Source organism: Babesia bigemina (genome assembly GCF_000981445.1).
Source record: "Babesia bigemina genome assembly Bbig001, chromosome : I".
Classification (NCBI taxonomy): Eukaryota; Apicomplexa; class Aconoidasida; order Piroplasmida; family Babesiidae; genus Babesia; species Babesia bigemina.
Window position 1 is genome coordinate 95,893 of NC_027216.1, and position 18,076 is coordinate 113,968.

Consider the following 18,076-nt stretch of genomic DNA (forward strand, 5'->3'; position numbering starts at 1 on the left):
TTTAGCCTCTTGGGAATATTTGCCATCGACCATCCATGCGGTGGTCGAACGCATAATAATGGTCAAGCCGACGACAGCAGCTGTAGCACTCCAGAGCCCGTTAATAATGCGCTCATAGCTGTTTTCTCGTCCCGTCATTAAGTTGAATTGCACGTGTATTTAATTTTTGCTCAGGGGCAGCAGTAAAATTACGCATAGACGGAAAACGGCTGCTGCAAAGAATATTTCCGCTGCTGAGACCTGCGCCTAAAAATTCATCACAACACGTGATCAGTCTATTTACGATACAACTGAGATCACAAAACACTCTACATCTGACGGAAAATTTTGCACAGTTCATAGATACCAATAACACTACTCCAGCATTTTTTTTCGTTGCTGCAACATCGACCACCGCTACGACCGCTAGTATTTGGTAATGCCATGAGATACAGCAAGATATCCGGGTCGTAATTTGCGTTGTCAACAGTCAACTTACGTGTTGTTTACTTGCTATCAAAGATGGCGTCTATCCGCTACGGTGGACGGCTAGGACTTGCATACATGGTCTGCTTCTGCCTGGCTGTAACAAACGGCTTGCCTGCCAAAGATCACTTTGTTTATGTTGTGTCAGATATTGCAGAAGGCAGTGTTCACTACAGAAAGAATATTGAAAGCGTACTTCGCGATGGCGCAACGCTTTCTGTTCTGAACACAATTTTAGACACTGTCAAACGGATTGATAAGGCTCTCAATGGCCCTGTGTTTAATGAACGCAAGGTTTTGAGTCTAATTAAAGCCCTTTTACCGCCAGTGGATGATTTTAGCTCTGCGATTTCTACCTGGTACGATCAATGGCCCCAAATTCTTGAACTTTTCGAGGGCGCAATGAGGACATACAAACGCTACCACGAAATAGATGCCAGCCTGAAGGACCTAGATGCGATGGGGCCCAAGAGATCAGAGTTAACACGTGAGAAGGTGAAACTGGAATTTGAGTTTCTGCGGTTCGCACCTATCATTGATCTTTACATTACGTTTAGGTTTGACCTAACAGCACCTATTTTAGTGCACCTCATTGATGATATCGAACGAGCGTTTACCTTCCCCACTCCCTTAGAGAGGCCTTCTTGGAGTCTCAGCAATATACCGAGCACAGAAACAAAGGACGCGTCGTTATCACCGGGGGCAACTAACCTGCAATCATCCACGACTGACGAAATGGGGCCACGCAATGCTGGAACTGAATCGTATAAATGGAGCACATTCGGCAACGTACGCGAGAGAAGGAACGCCAGGAATCCTTCGGGAGCTGCGGCCTTCAGTCTAGGGGCCATCGTAACCATGACGGCGGCTACTGTAACGGCCGCCCTCTGAGTTACAGTTGCGCAAAACACAAATTGCGCAGTTCTCAAACTTGAAGTGAGATAACACAGTGTAGAACAGCAGCGCATACAACTTACGTAACAAATATCCCTTTATGTATTGCATTTTCAATTGGATATTATATGACATTTAGTTGCTGGTTAAGAATTGTGTCGCCGGTGAGTACATACGACTGTTGCACAGTTGTGTGCTTCGTATGTCCGCCCTGCTGTCGCCGACTGTTCGCTAAGCATCGCCTATACCTCATACGAGCGCATCGTTACCCGTCGAAATGTTGCATCATCCCACTTGCGGTAACAGTGCACGACAGTCACTTCTTGACGTGATCACGCCACAAAAAACCGTGGAGTGGAAGATTCCAAACAGCGTTTACCATGCGGTGTTATAACCATCCCCTCTTAGTGAGACAGATGGCCGCTTTCAACGATGCGTGTTGGTTGAAAGCCGGCTCCTCTAAAATTTTATTCACGACCTGCTCATTTTCGCCCATTGTGTGTCGCCATGAGGTTGCCCTGCTTGGTCATTCCCATCTCCACGGTGGTGACGATGCTATCCAGACGTGCTTATTCTATGTTAGGTCGTCCGTTTGCACAAAGCGCTAGCCATCCATGCTTTTCACACACTAAACTGTCGATTGTTTTTCAGCAACAATATTTTCCTGCTGATGGGAGCGCCTAGTTACGCTGCTGCTCACAGTTCATGGGAAAGCCTTTATAACATCTACAGCTCGACGTGCACCAACTCCACGGCCCAATTCGTCTCAGTAGAGGAGACCTAACAGCGCATTCATGCCACTAGTAAACCCCTATAGTAAGATGTATGCAATTAAGTAAAGATTTATCATTACCTGCTACTAGTTCATATTATGATAAATCGTTCCGCCGCCATACGCGACAAGCGCAGACCCGCCGCTGCCGAGCTATATTCCACACTGCACCACCCATCGATGCGCGTAACATGAAACGCAGTTGTTTAAAAACCTGTTGACAGTTCGCATGTGAGTTAGCTGATGGAATTTGAACCTGACATAATCTACGATTAAGCGCATTGCCATATAAGCAAGTGCCTAGAATAGCGGCAATAGTACCGAGTTGAAGAACGATGCCAGAGTATCCGCAATGGTGGCCATGGCAGGGGCGGCCGCACCTGTCGTCGCTATGTACGCCACACTGCCTCCGGCAATACCAGCCATAGACATACGCAATAGCAAGTTGCCTATGCCCTTGCCTTCTTTGGCATCATCAAGGGCAAGCATGACAAAGAGAGGAGAACCTTCCGTCAGCAGTTGATCCAATTCCTTTAGGAGATCCTTGCCGGTTTTACCGGAAGCTTTGAGGCAACCTTCATTGAATCCCATTTTGATAGGGCACTCCGAGCACTTGCGCGCCGCCGTGCAATCAACCGTCTTACACTTGGGATCGAGATCTAGCATAAACTTGTATAGGTCACTTTTGTTCTCCTTGTTCCCTTCAACCGTATACGTCTGGTTGCTCCATTCTCCACCTTCGCGGCACTTTTGCCTCAAGAATGTCATTCTGTCGTTGAGTGACTTGAGGTAGTGGTTAAACCAAGGGAAGAACTCAGCCTTATGAGCTGTAGGATATTCAAATTTGGCGATGTCGTGTTTGCAATTGTAGCAATATCCGTAGGGGTTTCCTTGGATCGCGCGCAAAATCTCCGAGCATTGTATTGCGAGCTCGTCAACAAACTGTTCCCACCTCTTCTTCGGCGTCTGAATCTTGTATTTCTCGCAAATAGCGTGAATCTCATTCACCAGATTAGTCTTGTGAGGCTCCTGCTTCAGACCGTAGACCCAGATGAGAATGTCACGGACGGTCTCCGGCGACTGCAACCTGTCAGTAGATGTCGCAGCCATAGTTTATAAAATATATGAGCGCAATTGATTTTCTTAGCACGTTCCGGGTTTTAATATCCAGGTTAAGGGCGATCGGTAGATGCCTTCAGCTTCCTTTGTTACGGTAGCCAACGCTTGAAAGCTGAACCTGTCGAATCTGGCCTATAGAACCAAGGCCATCATAAAAGGGTCCTGACACAAATTGTCGAATTGATTTGCGAGCTTTACAGCCGCAAGGCCAGCAGTAACAATGCTTATATTCCCAGGTCGCACCGCAGCCGCGTCACTGTGCACCGATTAGATAGAATCCGCGCAACGGCCAGCGCTACAACACAGTGTAGCTTCCGTGTATAAATTAAACCAAAAACGAATAAAGGCGGTAGCGCGCGGTAGAGAGCGCAGACACGTGTCGCGACGTCGTATATCAGCACATGCATGTAAATGCTGGATGGGTGTTGTGCCACTCAAACACATCCGCCAGTAGCCAATTAAGCGATGAACGCTGTGTGAAAGCATATTCTATTAACGGACGCTCTGACGAGCAATTTGGTCCGTTATGTTGCTGGTTTAGTTTTCTTTGTGCTGTACATTAAGACTCGTGTGCCCAAATGAAACGCTGTTATTGTGGGAGGATGGGCATGACATGTAGCGTGATCTACATTGATAGATAAATCGTTGCGAATATTTTAAATCGGTTGGTAACGTGTTTGCGTATTATGACGGGGCACCGTTATACGGTTATAAGGCGCGTAAGCGCGCGACTTTTCTGCCGGCTCAATGCAACGTCACAGCACGGTTTTCGCCGCTCTAAGCCTTCAATACTTCACGATGATCTGTGACACATACGTTGTGACGCAGTATTCTCAGCATACGCCTCGGGTGTTGCGACGGTGCCGCTGAGGCGGTAACCTGTTATCCACTTTTTTGCATCTTATGCTGTACCGTGTGGCAGCTTGGTCTGTAACGGTGTGTCTTTTGCAGGGCTACTGTCTTACGCAGATGGTGCAGACTGCGTGTTCCACAAGTTGTTACCGAACGTTTTGGTCTATTCTTTTGTACGGAGCGCGTGTCATTCAAAGGGTGGTAACCTCTGCGTTGCACGTACCTCATCACCTACGTAGTCACCTTGAAACCTGTTTGCTGGCTGAGCACCATTCTTTTCATCATGTTCACCAGGTCACAGCGTTGTTCCTCTTGAATGCATCCGTCTCGACAAAACATTGTTCTGGTTTATAGTCGCAGTATCCTCGCCGTTATCGCTTTCCCCCAATATCGGCTACTATCACGTATGGTCTGTTTTCTTCACTGATTTGATGATGGAGCTTCACTCCGGGATAACAGCGAGGCATAGACCACTTATTTTGTTAGAGCATGCGTAGAGGGTCCTACCTGTGTTATAGGATAGATCACGACGTGGTACATAGCAGCTGTACTTGTTGATCGTTTACATCTAGTGTGTTACGAAAAGTCGTAGGTATGGCTCTCTAGATGCGGGTACTGACATTCATGGCCACCGTCGTGATAAGCCCCGAAGTCGTAACTCCGGACTGCACCCCAGCAGAGGTTTTGAGGGTCCCTGCAAACATGGCTACCCACTTATTCGTTACCCCTAAAGGGTTGCAGCGCGAGTGGGCACAATGCCAGTCTGAGTCGGGTATTCACATTCCTCACAGTTTGAGTGGAAGTGACTGTAATTTGATGGAGATTATGCTGGCACCATAACCAGTGATAGTTTAGTTAACCGTGATTAGCAAGAACGTGCTGGAGCAGTCAGCACTGAAAGCACGCTTAAGAGAGCGCACCTTGAGAGCAGCCGGGTTGTGTATCTCTACCTGAAGACGGTACTTAGAGGTTCAGGTGCACTGCTAATTTTTCTCCGCGGCAGTGCTTTTGAATCCGTCACGTGCAAGATGGCGGCGTCAGCAGCAGAGAATGAACAAACCTATCAGGCAGTGAGTGATTCTACGGGCTGCAATAGTCATGTGAAACACGACGAGGATGGGAATGAGGGAGTCGCTACAGGATATTAGCGAAATGAAGGCAACGGTGGAGGATAAGATGTAAACGAGAGAGTCGCTACAGGATATTAGCGAAATTAAGGCAACGCTGAAGGATATGAGGGAAATGATGGCGTCGCTGAAGGATATGAGGGAAATGAAGGAGATAGCTGAGACGATTAAATCGTTAGTACACTTGTTGCAGCGTGGCGCGTTACACAAAGACGTCGTGGTTCCATGCGAGTTGAAAACGCCACATCCGGATGGTGGAGCAGGGACCTCACCGTCCGGTGGCGGTCAACAGCAGTTGTGTTCTGCTCCTCCACAATTACAACATGCCAGTTTACAAGCTCAGTCGGTAAACATACCCGAAACTTGTGTGATTAAAAAATCGCCTAATTTAAGGGCCCATCAACGCGTGGTGTACCAGTCGCTGGTCCATATCCCTCGCAACTTCAAGGAGGCTGTTGACTGGTTGATAGCCGTGAGGGGAGACGATGCTGAGGGCAACTTGGCGGCATTGGGCGCGGCGCTTTACGATTTATACGTACACATGTCAGGTAGATCCATAGAGTGGTCAGCTCTAGATAAAGTCATACGCGTTTCTAGAGAGTTCTTAGAGCAAGAGAAGCTTAAAAAGCGTCTGTTTGTAAACATGATTCTGTTCCTCCTGGATGAGCGTCTGCGGGTAACACCCAATATACTAACTACGACCGTTGTCTCCGAAGACGATACGGAGAACGAGAAGTACTTACAAAAAAAGGGTCTCACTGCTGACACCATCGCAGAAAAGCTATGTTGCGTCGTGGATGCATGTGCGGAGTTCCTGGGAAGAATAAAGAACCGCAGTCACTACAAGTCTGCTTACAGTCCGCAGGCGACGTGGGATGCGTCATTTTCGGCTCATCCGGAAAGCGGCGCAGTAATGTTCGTGGGAATGGCGCCAATGTTGGTTGCAAGCATATCATCTTTGAATGCTGCTGTGTTTGCTGCGAAATTGAGATTGCCGCCGTTTATTGCGTATAAGAGTATGCAGGAGTTGATACAAGCCTTGGGTTATGTAGAGCCGGAATGCCGTGCTGGCATGACGGCTTCGTGTGTCGGACGTGCTTTGAGCGGTTTTGATGTAGAGACAATTACCTTCCTTTACCAACTCGCTGGCTTCTGGGCGTTGTAGTGATAGGGGATTGCAAGAGCTGTGAAAGCAGCCAGGCACAAAAAGGTGTCGACTTTGATTTCCAGTCAGTAGCATCAACGAAGTCTTACCGTAGAGTTCTAATTATGAAGTGTAATTATTACCAGTGTCATCCTCACACACATCGTACCCTATGCCGGTGTCGCCAAGTGTGACAACATAATCTTGTGTTGCGTTAATGGTATTCATGGCACGTTGTGGCAAGTCGTTTGAACGTTGCACGTTTCAATGCCTGCATTGTACGGCAGACGTGTTGAAGTCGAGCAATAAACGGTATTAACGTGCAGGCGACGAGTTCATAGCACAAGCAGTCAGCTGTCTTACGACGAATATCAATGCACAACATACTAGTTGCCCATACCCACACCAGATGTATAATGCGTTATGGCTATGACGTTTATGTTTACAAAAGTGTGAAATCGGAGGACCTTCATCACAGACACTGTATGCATGGTTAGGATAACGATTATTCGCAAGCCCGCAGTGCCGGTTCACCTTGACCTCGCTGACCGGTATGAGCTTCCCCTTGCCGCTTCGCGACAGCAGCATCAGGTGACGCCCCGTCGGCATAGTCTCATCAGCACCATTTAGCGCCACTGCCGTTGTATATTACGTTCCGCGGCATCCGACATAATTATGCAAATAGAATCGTGGTGTACTTAAAACCGACCAGTGAGTGCCGAGGTATCAACTGCCAATGCTTCGCACAATTTCAAGAAATTAAGTTGCAACAGCGTGTTTTCCCGTTAATGTAACACATTCTATAGGGCAGTCGATTTGTTAACGTCGTGTCATTGTGCCACGGTGCGAAACATAGCAGGCAGCAAGGGGACGTAATGCGGTTAATAACAGCCAAGAACGCGTCTGCCACAAACAGTCTATGGACCAGCTGAGCCCGTAATCTGAGGCAATGTAGTCATATTACGGAGGTTGGCTTCACGAGACTTAAAGATCAGAACAGCGGATGATTGACATGCCTGGTAGTTTGCTTCAATGTGTGGCTCCATCCAACATCTGTGTGGCGTTTCAGCAACAATGTATGTTGCCTTGACATTAATTATTGAAAAATTCATGCCTGCGATTCTCATCTCGGCTTTCGTTGAGCCAACAAAAGTTATATTGCTAGTATATTCGTCCAACCATATGTTACTTAAGGCGTTTCGTCTCACGGACACTTGCGCTGTAGTATTCGTTCGAATCCGTGTTCCTGGCACTCTTCACGTGAGACACAAAGGGATTCGAAAAGCCCGAGCGACCCTAGTATTGAAGCCCCGATGAAGCTGCTGTACTGCTGCTCGTCTCCCCCCACAGCCATATACAAGGGCTGTTCCACATCTGCACGCATGTTAGTAAGATTGCAAACACGCATTCGTCGTACCTGGGAATCGTTTTGCGAAGCGTTTTTGCAAAAGTGGAAGCACTGCAGGGTGCCGTGTGGTCCCACCCGACATTATGACTGCTCGTAGCGCTTCGGGCAGACATGCCGCTGGCTCCATTTCGGCAGCGGTGCTATACGAATTTGCGAGCAACACGTCGAGGCCGCGAAGGTTTCGCAAAGTCTGTCCCAGGGTTAACTGTTCCGGGTCCTTGGGCAGCTTCGGCAGGGTCTCCAGTTGGAATGCGTTGAAGTCTTCTACATCTTGTAGGTACTCAGGCTCGCTGAATATACAGCAGCAGAAGACACCGCACATGGCCTTTCCCATTTCTGTGTCGATGTAGCTGCCATCGGGCAGGGCGAAGCAGGAATCGCTTGCCTCGACGTCTACTTCCAGCTTTTCGCCCATGATGCAGCATGTTTCCTTGACTCTGGAGGTAGCGTAAAGCCGCGCATAGTCATAGTACTCCTCGCGCACAAAGGGCAGCTGTCTGACGGAGACCGCTCGTGCTTCGTTATTCTTCTTCTGATATTTTGTCGCTGCATTGTCATCCGACTTGCTCGCCTTGATGTACTCGAAGGAGGGGCGTATTTTTGTGCCTGATCTGTTGAGGTGCCCCAGAAGGATGCGATCGAGGAGCGTTCCGCCCATGGGCTGCTCTTGTATGGTTTCTTGCAGCACGTAGCCGTCTGACACCACAGTTACATTGCTGCATGCGCCTCCGACGTCGACGACCACGGCGCTCCCTTTTCCTGTGGCATAGCACGACAGGGCCGCCCTCTTACACATGTAGAACTTGTCTACCCGTTGTCCTTCTATCAGTATTTCCGCCATGGTCTTACGAAATTCGGGTGAGTGTATGTTCGGCTCTGTCGCTATCACGGCGCCCCCCTCCATGATATCATCAACGAACTTCGAGCCCGCGGCACACTCCAGGAGTTTGTCCATGACACTGTACTTGAGTTTGTATCGGCCTTGTTCGTATGTGACGGCCGGTATCGGCAGTGTGTTGTCATGTTTCTCTCTGGGATTTAGCGGGAATATGGCGTAATCAAGCCAGTTGTTCACATTGCCACCTGAGAAGTCGCATAGTTCCGCCTGGTCCACCTTCAAGTTTGGCTGTCCAAAATACGGCGGCGCGATGAAGGGAGGTATTTTTTCACCCACCCTGCCTACTCTCACCGTGACGGTGCCGAAATCTACGATAAACGGTTTGGTTGTCATCTTGCTTTGCTAAGTGTCCTCCCTGATGCAGATCCACCAATGCGCAAGTAGCACATACAACGTAATGCGAACGTCAGTACGATTCAGGTATACGCACCAAATCAATTTCAATTTCAGTTGTGTAACGAATCCTTCGCCATCTTGAAGTATGCAATCAAGTCAGCGCGTTCATACGGCCGCCCTTAACAAGACATTCATGTAGGACTCTTCACCTATCCAATTCATCGATGCTAATAAGCGACTTGCTTTCCTGCGAGTGACGTGTGCGACCCCCTGATAATTTCTCCGTTTCACTGTGTACGATGATCGTGATTCCACCCGTGTAACAACGCAGGTGGCGACCTTCTCTGTGCTCCAAACTGCCGAAACGGAGCTTACCAGCGTCTTTATATACGAATTTGCGTTCTTTCCAGCTTCCTGAGTGTTCTCTTTAAACACACATCGCCTTGTCGCCGTAGCCCACGTATGTGTAAATACGCACTGAGTGCTACAATTAAGGCAGCACCTTTCGGCGCAGAAAATGAGCTATACCATAGTGCTTACAAATAAAGTGCTATTGCGTTTATTTAAGTTTCAGCTGCGGCCGTTGCTCTGCGCGTGTGTCTGTGTGCGCAGCTACAGATTCGCATTCCGATACAATACGGCTGCCACACCGAGCACAAGGTCATATTCCGCTTGGTTTAGACCTATTGCCATCTATCGTACAGTTTCTATTCGCTTGCCGCTTCCTTTAAAAATTGCGGTTAACGTTTTGCGTCAGATATCCACCTCTGGCTTGAGGATGGGCTTAAAGTGCTGCTTTTCCAGGATTCCCACCTCTGTGACCACGATCTGCTCGTTGTTGGGTATGAGTATGAGCAGCGTGATTTGCACGATTCCCGATACCATGCCTATGAAGTTGGGTGCGATGACGATGTAGTCCCATATTATGAATCCGTAACAGAGCGTGAAGAACGATCCTATGAAGTTTGCAAGTGATATTTCCGTTGGCATCGCCGAGGTGCTCTTGTTCTTCATGATTTCCCGGATCGACAGCAAGGGTGCGATATATGAGAAGGCCTGTATGGATCCTCCGAAAAGCCCTATGAACTTGAGGTACGGCTCACTTTCGACACCTAGGTATGCGCACGCCAGCACTAGGCACGAGGCTGCAAATACTTTGTAGGACACGTGCAGAATGTGCTTCTGTTGTCCGTCCTTGCAGTACTTGTGAAACACCATGATGTAGCAGCAGTTGAGCAGCAATCCTGCATGTCTGTTAGAGATGCCATTAACACAGGCGGCATGCACCATTCAACGTATGTACGACTTCGTGTTCAGCCACAAGCAGCGGTTAGCCCCGCAGTTTTGGTTCGCGGGGCGACGCCCTGCTTCATCAGCTGCAACAGGGTCCGCTAACGTCCGCGTACCGCGGGCCCACTTAACGAAAGACGTTGCGACTGAGAGCGTTTCAACTCCATGTAGTGGAGTTGAGACCTCCACAGTTCGTCGTACGTTCCTTCGGATGTCATGGTATACAGCCTGGTATCAATACGCTTTGCTACTATGCGTACAGCACACGCAGTTCCACGTTAACGACTCATGGACACACGCAACATACCTGGCAAACTGGAGAGTATGATGACCATGTTGTATGAAAGTACTCCGTACAACGACCATAGGAAGTTGGCAAACGCCACCGTGACGAAGTTGAGGGTCTTCAGGCTCCCCGTTGACTTGTTCCACCTGATGGTCATAACTGTGTGCAGCGGTATCAGCTGAGTGAGTAGTGACGAAAATATGGTCCCGGAGCTAATCAGGAAGTTGAAATCTGTCTGAATGATTTCCAATATCCCTTGCACAAGGTCCCTGAAGAAGCCCCTTTCTTGCGACATGGCCTCTCCATTGTAGGCCGACGCTACCGCTCCCTCCGGCTGCTGCGCCATGAGCACCTTTGCCCCGGAAATGTATGCATCTGCGTCGTGAGTGGTAGCTTCTGCGGTTTCCCCTGGATGAGCAGTTGGAACAGCGGCGTTGTCGTTAGCATTCACAGCAGGGCCCGGTTGTTCATCACCCTTCTCTTTAGCTATGGTTTCCACGGCTGCTGGTGTATCAACAGCTTCCTTGGTCGTCCCATCCACAGGAGTAGCTGTTTGCGCATCTGCTCCTCCGTTGGCTGTGCCATCGGCTGGCGGCGTAGCCTGTTGAGTCGCGTTTGGCGCCGCATCCGCCGCTCGTCCATCAACTAGAGTCGCATCTCTGATGGTTACGGTACTAGTTATTGGCCTTAAAGCGTCGCTTTCTGCTTGCGGGCTCGTATGCGCATTGTCGCTTACGGGCTTGTCGAGTACAGCCGCACTTTCCGGGTTCCCCGTGTTTTGTAGCACCTTTTGTTGCGATTCAACTAGATTCGTGGCGGCGATATTGATAAGTAGGAGATACACCAGCCGTCGGCAGCGCGACATTTTGGCGCGCGGGATAGCGTTCCCCGCCAATAGATTTATACTACTTTTCGAATCTCACTAGTTTGTGCTTTCTAAAATATCGTTTCGCGTTACTGTTTCGTTTGTTAGGCGTGTCATACGGCACGAGGTCCTCATCGCGCCGCCGCCCCCAACCGCGTCGTGCCGCGCAGATTTATGGAGATTCTTACGACTCAATCAGATCTGAAACCGCAGGTTTTGGGGGACATCTACCTTGGATACTTCGTGCCGAGTGTGCTCTGCGGCCGTTCCGATGCGTTCAGGCGCGACATAACATCGTTCATATCGGAGTGGATCTCGGGTGCACTTGTGTCGGACCTGGGAAGTTTTTTGGAGGTTGGTTTGGTTACGCTCGTCCCTTAAACGTGTACGTATGTGACTTTGTAGGCGAAGGGCGCCTTTGTTTGTTGGTGTAACTGAAGTACCGGCCGTTGGTGTCTTGCATGTCAGCGCTATACAAACTTGCAGATACATCCCGACTTTGGGCTATATTCCATCGGCGACCTGTTCCGCGAGCGCCATTTGTCCAAGCTGTTAGTTGTCTCCCCGAAAGAGTCGGTGTCTGACGTGTGGGAGATTCTTTGGGGCATATGGGCCGGTAGGTCAGCGTCTGTGCTGCGTCAAATGCTGTTGCAGACGTGTTGAAGAGCATCTCGTCTGATCGTTACGACGCCGTTTCGCTCTTGTACGGCGTGGCGTGCATCTATGTGATGTTCTACTTGTACCACTGTCAGACAGGCCCCGAGATTTTGCCGATACCCCTTGCCATCGGTGAGTCAACCTTGCTTGTTGCATATAACGCTGCAGACACTATATCCATTTGTTTGGACGTCTGCACGGTGTCATTATCGCGTTTCCGCATCTGCACAGTTTCGGACGTTTTTGACCTGCTGTTTCGCCGTCACTGCATCCGTGTGTGCCTCCACGACGGCCTCCAGTACATTCCGCAGGACCGCGTGGGGCGGCCGCTTGGTTGTTCAAGAAAGTTATAGAGCGAAATAGGCGGTTCCAAGTGCCCCTATTACGGGCGTGCAACTTCGCCGGAAATCGCCGTGTTTTATCGCATAGTGTACCGATGTTCGCGGGTACTGAGCAAGTTGTGTTTGCCGTTTAGGCGTATAAGGATGTTGGAGTGTCGCGTGCTCATCCATGCTATTCCACGTGGATAATTGTTTCAACTGAACGGCACCGCATACTGTGTTGCGTAGGTCGGAATGTGACCGCGAACCGCCACCCCGGTATTCGTTACTGCTGCTATGGTGAAGTTCGGTCAGGTTGTTATTGGCCCGCCAGGTTCTGGCAAGTCCACGTACTGTGCGGGAGCCAAGCAGCTGCTGAACAGTCTGGGAAGGCCAACTGCGATTGTGAACCTGGACCCCCAAGTGACGTCGTTTGAACTGCCGTATACGCCGGACGTTGACATTGGCGAGTTGGTGGATTCGCAGAAGGTTGCCGAGTTCATGGATTTGGGGCCAAACGCGTCGTTGTTGTATGCGATGGATTATCTGTTGGCTAACTTGGATTGGTTGACCGGCAAAATTGAGGCCCTTGGCGATGTGTACCTGCTGTACGATATCCCCGGTCAGATTGAGTTGTTCACGCACCACACTGCGCTGAGGGATATCATTGACGCCCTCCAACGTAAGCATGCACACCGTCTGACTGGCGTAAACCTGATAGATTCGACGTTGTGCGCGGATCCTTTCAAATACGTCGCTGCGCTGCTAACATCACTGAGCTGCCAGATCTTCATCCAGCTGCCGCACGTGAACGTGCTGAGCAAGTTAGACTTGTTGCGTTTGGTGTCTAAGGATTTGGCGTTCAAACTCGAGTTCTACACGTCTGTGTTATCGCTGGACGAGTTGCTGTCTTATTTGAAAACATCATCTTCCTACCGCCTGAACGAACGCTTCGAGCGCTTTACTGGCGCCCTATGCGAACTGATCGACGACTTCAACTTGGTGTCTTTTGCCACCCTCGACGTGCAGAATCGCGATTCAGTAATGAAGCTGATAAAGCTGGTTGATCGCTCCACTGGTTACATCTCCGGTCCTGCGTTTGATGCGTACGGCATGGATGGCGATTTGGACCTGGACTACTGCGTCCGAGAGTGCGAGGATAACGGCTACTTGGAATAACAAGCCGCACCGTCGTTAGGATAATTCGAGCTCCGTTTTGCCGGCGAGCAGTGCATTTACTCACGTCGCACGAGCGCCGTCTGGCACATTGGGGCTGCTGCACGCTTGTCGAGAAGCCGATTTTGTACCAGAAAAATGGTAAATGACTACTGTTGTATAACCGCTAGCTACTGAGCAGCTCTAACTCATCATTTAAGGCAGTAGCGCATTCGTGTTACCGACTTCTATTTTTTTCTGATGGCAGTGGCCCGAAATGACGCCTATCGACCCGCAATTAATAGCCATTCTCGACATTAAAGTAACGTATTATGTCCGGTGTCGGCATTGTGCGGTTATAAGTATTTTACATCGCCGCGCCTGTGACGCCGAGGTCGGTAAACATGCGATCCACTGGCGCAACCGCACTTTCACCTGCTGTATGCTGCCACTGAGCGAATACAATCGACATATGGCGGCCTTCCATGTTCTATCGCCGTGGAATGGCATGTATACATGAGGTGCGGAGTGATTGTGGCTGCAATGGTTGACCAGCATCCTCCGCTTATCGTTGCATTGATTTACACCAGCTTCCACCGTGTAGTGGCATTTCAACAGAACAATCTTAATATGCGAATCCGTTACATACGAGAATCCACATCTTTAGCGGCGCAAATCAACTGCCGAGACCACTGCGCTCATGGAAGTCACCGGACGCATTGCCGTTCACTTCCGCCATACCAAGACACACGCACCAGTGCGAGAGAGCGCGCGTTATTACACGAGAGCATGTTAATCGGAGATAACATATGTGGTACCGTACGCGGGCGGCGCCGCGGAACCAAGAGGCGGGCTGCGACCCTAAAGGATCAAACCTCAATACAGTGATTTAACGTGGAATTTGTAAGGAACAAAAATGCGTGGCAATTATTCTGGCTGCAATTCGCGCCAGAAAAGGTGCAACCTGCAGGAATCTCATGGCGTTGCAGTGGGCAGGCACGTGATTACGACTTCACTGGCGTTGCATTAATGAATGTACTGATTGCCAGTTACACATATAATTTTGAAACATTTTTTTGACACATAATTCCGGAAAGACACGCTACGAGGTCAAGGAAGACGGTAATCGGCAGCACGGCGGCTGACCGGAAAGCGCCTCTCGAAATCATTATAAAACTCAGGATTCCTATTTCTAGTATAAGCGGCGTGGCTCTAAAACATTGCGGTATCCCAGATACCGGTATAATGCAAAACGGCATTCAACGTATGCTCGCATTGCCTCCGGTGTTGCATGCAGATCCCGATTGTTAGTTAACAGCGAGTCGGTGTGTCACGCTGTATAGCCTTGCCCATTCAATCGTATTTTCTCATTTATAATTTCATTAGCGTAGATTGATTCCACGAGTCTGCGTTATTTGCATTATTCTTTTGACGTGATTTGGTCGTGGACTGGGCAAAATGAGATCCATCACTGCTTCCGCCTTCAAGCTCTGCTGCACTGCAGCTCTTATTTTCAGCAAAAGCTACGAACATGGCAATGACCACGATGTTATTGAGGAGGGCCCCTCCCGCCTTCTTTTCGTTGGCCAGGCCGCTATCGGCTTGTACGTGAAGTACAGGCCTAACGGTCGCCGTGGTGAGGACTTCGACATCAGCTACACCAACGAGAGTGAGGAGGCTTTCTCCAGCATTGGAGAGAAGAAGGGTGTGGACGCCATTAACCCCGACGGCCCCTCGGTCACCACTGCCCGTACGTACGCCAAGTTGGGTGGTGAGGCCGCGTACATTGGTATTCTTGGTGACGACGATTTGGCCACCAGGTTCGAGAAGGCCATTACTGCTGACGGTGTTGAGGACAAGACCATCCGCCGCGACGGTGAGACCACCACTGAGTTGCACTCCCTTGTGACTCCCGACGGTGAGCGCCAGACCTACAAGGTGTTCGGTGCCGGTGGCTCTATCTCTGAGGAAGATATCCATGTGTCCGTCATGAACAACTTCGACTACTACGTCGTCAGCACCAACATGCTGCGCAGCCCCGGCAAGCTCGCTTTGACCACCAAGATGGTTGATGCCACCCTTAACAGCGGCAAGCAGATCATCACCCTGTTGCCCACCAGCGATTTCGAGGTGAGGTACAAGGATGCTCTGTTGAACATCGTCGACAAATCTGCGTACGTCTGCGGTACCAAGGAGGAGTTCGCCAGGCTGTACGGCATCAACAACATCAGCGGTCTGAAGCTGTACTTCTTGAAGGCCACCAGCGGTGATCACCCCATCCACAAGGCCGTTATCATGATGACTGAGGAATTCGGTACCTTCCTCTTCTACGGTGGCAGGTTCCAGTACATTCTGCCCAGCACTGTGCTCGCCGTCGACACCGCCGGTGCCGATGACGTCTTCGGTGGTGCTCTGTTGTACGGTATCCTGAACGGCTACACTGTGCAGCAGGCTTCCAAGTTGGCCCACGCTGCCGTGAGCGACATTCTTACCCGCATTGGTATCACCTTCAGCGAGGAGCTTTCCACCAGGTTCGACGAGATCAAGCGCCTGCCCTCGAAGAAGCTTGAGGAGGAGATGCAGGAGAAGGCCTGGGAAGACATGACGAGGAGCATGGGCACCCCTCAGTTGGACACTTACGAAAGCGAGTAAACGGCGCGAGATGACTAAAAATAAACGTTGCGTCGAGTGTTAACGAGGCAATGTTAGGCAGCTCGAATCCCTGTTGGAAGAGGGGGTGGCAGAATATAAGCCCCACCCATAATTAACGTACAGCGTGACGTAAAGATTATCCAATAACAGCAAGTTAAATGAAGTTATTAACAAATTTAGCTGAGCGTTCTAGTCTCACGGCGCATCGCCACTTTGTTGCTTGTCGGTCATTTCTGGTGTTCAGCGTTGAAACTGTAGCTCGCTTGCTGAATTCTCCCCGGCAGCGTATTGTGCTGTCTGGGTCAGAAAATGCATTAGCGTTGCGTATGGTTGTACCTGCGTGTTGTCGGTTGACGGTGCGTCATGATGTCTTCGTTCCGCTTTTGCTGGCTGCGCATCGTGCATTAACATGCCGTGCGCATTTGTTTTGCGCCGACCTTTTATATACCGGCAAAGTAGTATCGTTATTCCACCCACAGTATACGTGTAAACTTCCTGCCATGTCATCTGGTGACAAACTGATTGTCCCAGGCTGACTATCGGTACCGGCACTCATCGCTTAGCTGAATTATTTGGGTGGTTGGACCTCTGTATCATAGATTACGTTAATTCTATGCAGTGCATCACATGTAACTTATTAATTGACATGTTGCGGATTTTCAATAGTTGTTTGTAGCCGTGCTGCATTTCGACAAGTCGCCTACCATCACGTTTTGCTGGGTGGCTGCGGAGGCCTACGCGACAAAGTTTAGTTACCACAGTAACTCATCGTTGATATCATTTACACACATTTGAAGATCTGTAGTATAATATACCTACCTACATCGCATTCATTCAATGCCGTTGGTTGACCGCGTTATGTTGCGTTTTTGCCAATTTACAAATTCTCTTCACCCGCTTTCTCACTTGGTTGTATAATGCGATCGATGAGTCCGTATTGCTGGCTTTCTTCAGCAGACATAAAATTGTCCCTTTCGAGGTCTGCCGTTACTTTGTCTACAGGTTGTTTGGTTACACGGCTGCAAAAGTGTGATTTGTCTGTGAGCGTAGCGTCGTAGAAATAGTAGATTGTAATATGTCATGCAATGTCTTATGCACATTGCGCAATGTATTTTGTGCACAACCATGACCGTCGTTCTACACTACCGCAATCTAGAATGTAAGTGTACCTTACCTGTACAGGCTGTGGAGTAACTTTTTGACGTCCAGGAGGTGCTTTGCGTCGTTTTTCAACTGCTCGGCCGATCCTTGCAATGCGCCTGATGGCTGGTGCATAAGAACTCTGGAATGTGGCAACGCTGCGCGCATCCCCGGTGTCCCCGATCCCAACAGCAAGGATGCAGTGGCGCCACAGAATCCCACGTTGATGGTCGCCACTTTTGATTTGATGTGTTTCACCGTGTCGAATAATGCGATGCCCGCGGTGATTGGCCCACCTTGGCTGTTAATATAGAGCGTGATGGGCTTTTCGTGCGTTTCGTTATCGAGGCACAGCAACGCACTGATCAGGATGTTCACGTATTCGTCATCAAGTTTTTGGCTGACGAAAAGTATGCGTTCCCTGTACAACCGCGTATGTATGTCCTCCCAATCGGAACGCTGAGATCCGGGCGCTCTGTACTCTACCTTGGGTATCCCAATCGGCGCCATGTACAGTGTCCTAGCCGTACTTCTGGGGGCTCCGAAATGACCTGACCTCCTTAAAGACGGGTTGCACTGACTCGTTCCGTGAATTAGAAATGCCGCTGCAAGTGTCTGCACCATTGTCAGTGGTTCGTATAAGTAGCGGTATATCCTCTATATTGTCTGGCATACGTATGCAACGGGTTTGATGTT

General features: G+C 49.7%; 10 protein-coding genes across 10 annotated transcripts; 6 read left to right on the top strand and 4 right to left on the bottom strand.

Annotated features, from left to right (window-relative positions):
- Positions 1 to 501: 501 nt before the first annotated feature.
- Positions 502 to 1,356, top strand: BBBOND_0100350 (hypothetical protein; the record flags this gene model as incomplete). Its single annotated transcript, XM_012910438.1, has 1 exon — positions 502 to 1,356. The coding sequence occupies one exon, from the start codon at positions 502 to 504 to the stop codon at positions 1,354 to 1,356; it is 855 nt and encodes a 284-aa protein (XP_012765892.1).
- Positions 1,357 to 2,431: 1,075 nt separating this feature from the next.
- BBBOND_0100360 (hypothetical protein) lies at positions 2,432 to 3,241 on the bottom strand (the record flags this gene model as incomplete). The annotated part of the gene is made up of 1 exon (XM_012910439.1): positions 2,432 to 3,241. The coding sequence occupies one exon, from the start codon at positions 3,239 to 3,241 to the stop codon at positions 2,432 to 2,434; it is 810 nt and encodes a 269-aa protein (XP_012765893.1).
- Positions 3,242 to 4,708: 1,467 nt separating this feature from the next.
- BBBOND_0100370 (hypothetical protein) lies at positions 4,709 to 4,942 on the top strand (the record flags this gene model as incomplete). The annotated part of the gene is made up of 1 exon (XM_012910440.1): positions 4,709 to 4,942. One exon carries the CDS (start codon positions 4,709 to 4,711, stop codon positions 4,940 to 4,942), a length of 234 nt encoding a protein of 77 aa, XP_012765894.1.
- Positions 4,943 to 5,347: 405 nt separating this feature from the next.
- BBBOND_0100380 (hypothetical protein) lies at positions 5,348 to 6,394 on the top strand (the record flags this gene model as incomplete). The annotated part of the gene is made up of 1 exon (XM_012910441.1): positions 5,348 to 6,394. The coding sequence occupies one exon, from the start codon at positions 5,348 to 5,350 to the stop codon at positions 6,392 to 6,394; it is 1,047 nt and encodes a 348-aa protein (XP_012765895.1).
- A 1,183-nt stretch (positions 6,395 to 7,577) lies between these two features.
- BBBOND_0100390 (actin-related protein, putative) lies at positions 7,578 to 9,012 on the bottom strand (the record flags this gene model as incomplete). Its single annotated transcript, XM_012910442.1, has 2 exons — positions 7,578 to 7,747; positions 7,857 to 9,012. The coding sequence occupies 2 exons, from the start codon at positions 9,010 to 9,012 to the stop codon at positions 7,578 to 7,580; spliced, it is 1,326 nt and encodes a 441-aa protein (XP_012765896.1).
- Positions 9,013 to 9,768: 756 nt separating this feature from the next.
- On the bottom strand, positions 9,769 to 11,456 carry BBBOND_0100400 (Bidirectional sugar transporter; the record flags this gene model as incomplete). The annotated part of the gene is made up of 2 exons (XM_012910443.1): positions 9,769 to 10,259; positions 10,613 to 11,456. The coding sequence occupies 2 exons, from the start codon at positions 11,454 to 11,456 to the stop codon at positions 9,769 to 9,771; spliced, it is 1,335 nt and encodes a 444-aa protein (XP_012765897.1).
- A 174-nt stretch (positions 11,457 to 11,630) lies between these two features.
- Positions 11,631 to 12,466, top strand: BBBOND_0100410 (hypothetical protein; the record flags this gene model as incomplete). Its single annotated transcript, XM_012910444.1, has 3 exons — positions 11,631 to 11,810; positions 11,943 to 12,072; positions 12,111 to 12,466. 3 exons carry the CDS (start codon positions 11,631 to 11,633, stop codon positions 12,464 to 12,466), a joined length of 666 nt encoding a protein of 221 aa, XP_012765898.1.
- Positions 12,467 to 12,730: 264 nt separating this feature from the next.
- On the top strand, positions 12,731 to 13,612 carry BBBOND_0100420 (GPN-loop GTPase 2; the record flags this gene model as incomplete). Its single annotated transcript, XM_012910445.1, has 1 exon — positions 12,731 to 13,612. One exon carries the CDS (start codon positions 12,731 to 12,733, stop codon positions 13,610 to 13,612), a length of 882 nt encoding a protein of 293 aa, XP_012765899.1.
- A 1,434-nt stretch (positions 13,613 to 15,046) lies between these two features.
- BBBOND_0100430 (Probable fructokinase) lies at positions 15,047 to 16,240 on the top strand (the record flags this gene model as incomplete). Its single annotated transcript, XM_012910446.1, has 1 exon — positions 15,047 to 16,240. One exon carries the CDS (start codon positions 15,047 to 15,049, stop codon positions 16,238 to 16,240), a length of 1,194 nt encoding a protein of 397 aa, XP_012765900.1.
- Positions 16,241 to 17,117: 877 nt separating this feature from the next.
- Positions 17,118 to 18,004, bottom strand: BBBOND_0100440 (ClpP Protease,putative; the record flags this gene model as incomplete). Its single annotated transcript, XM_012910447.1, has 2 exons — positions 17,118 to 17,259; positions 17,415 to 18,004. The coding sequence occupies 2 exons, from the start codon at positions 18,002 to 18,004 to the stop codon at positions 17,118 to 17,120; spliced, it is 732 nt and encodes a 243-aa protein (XP_012765901.1).
- Positions 18,005 to 18,076: the final 72 nt, after the last annotated feature.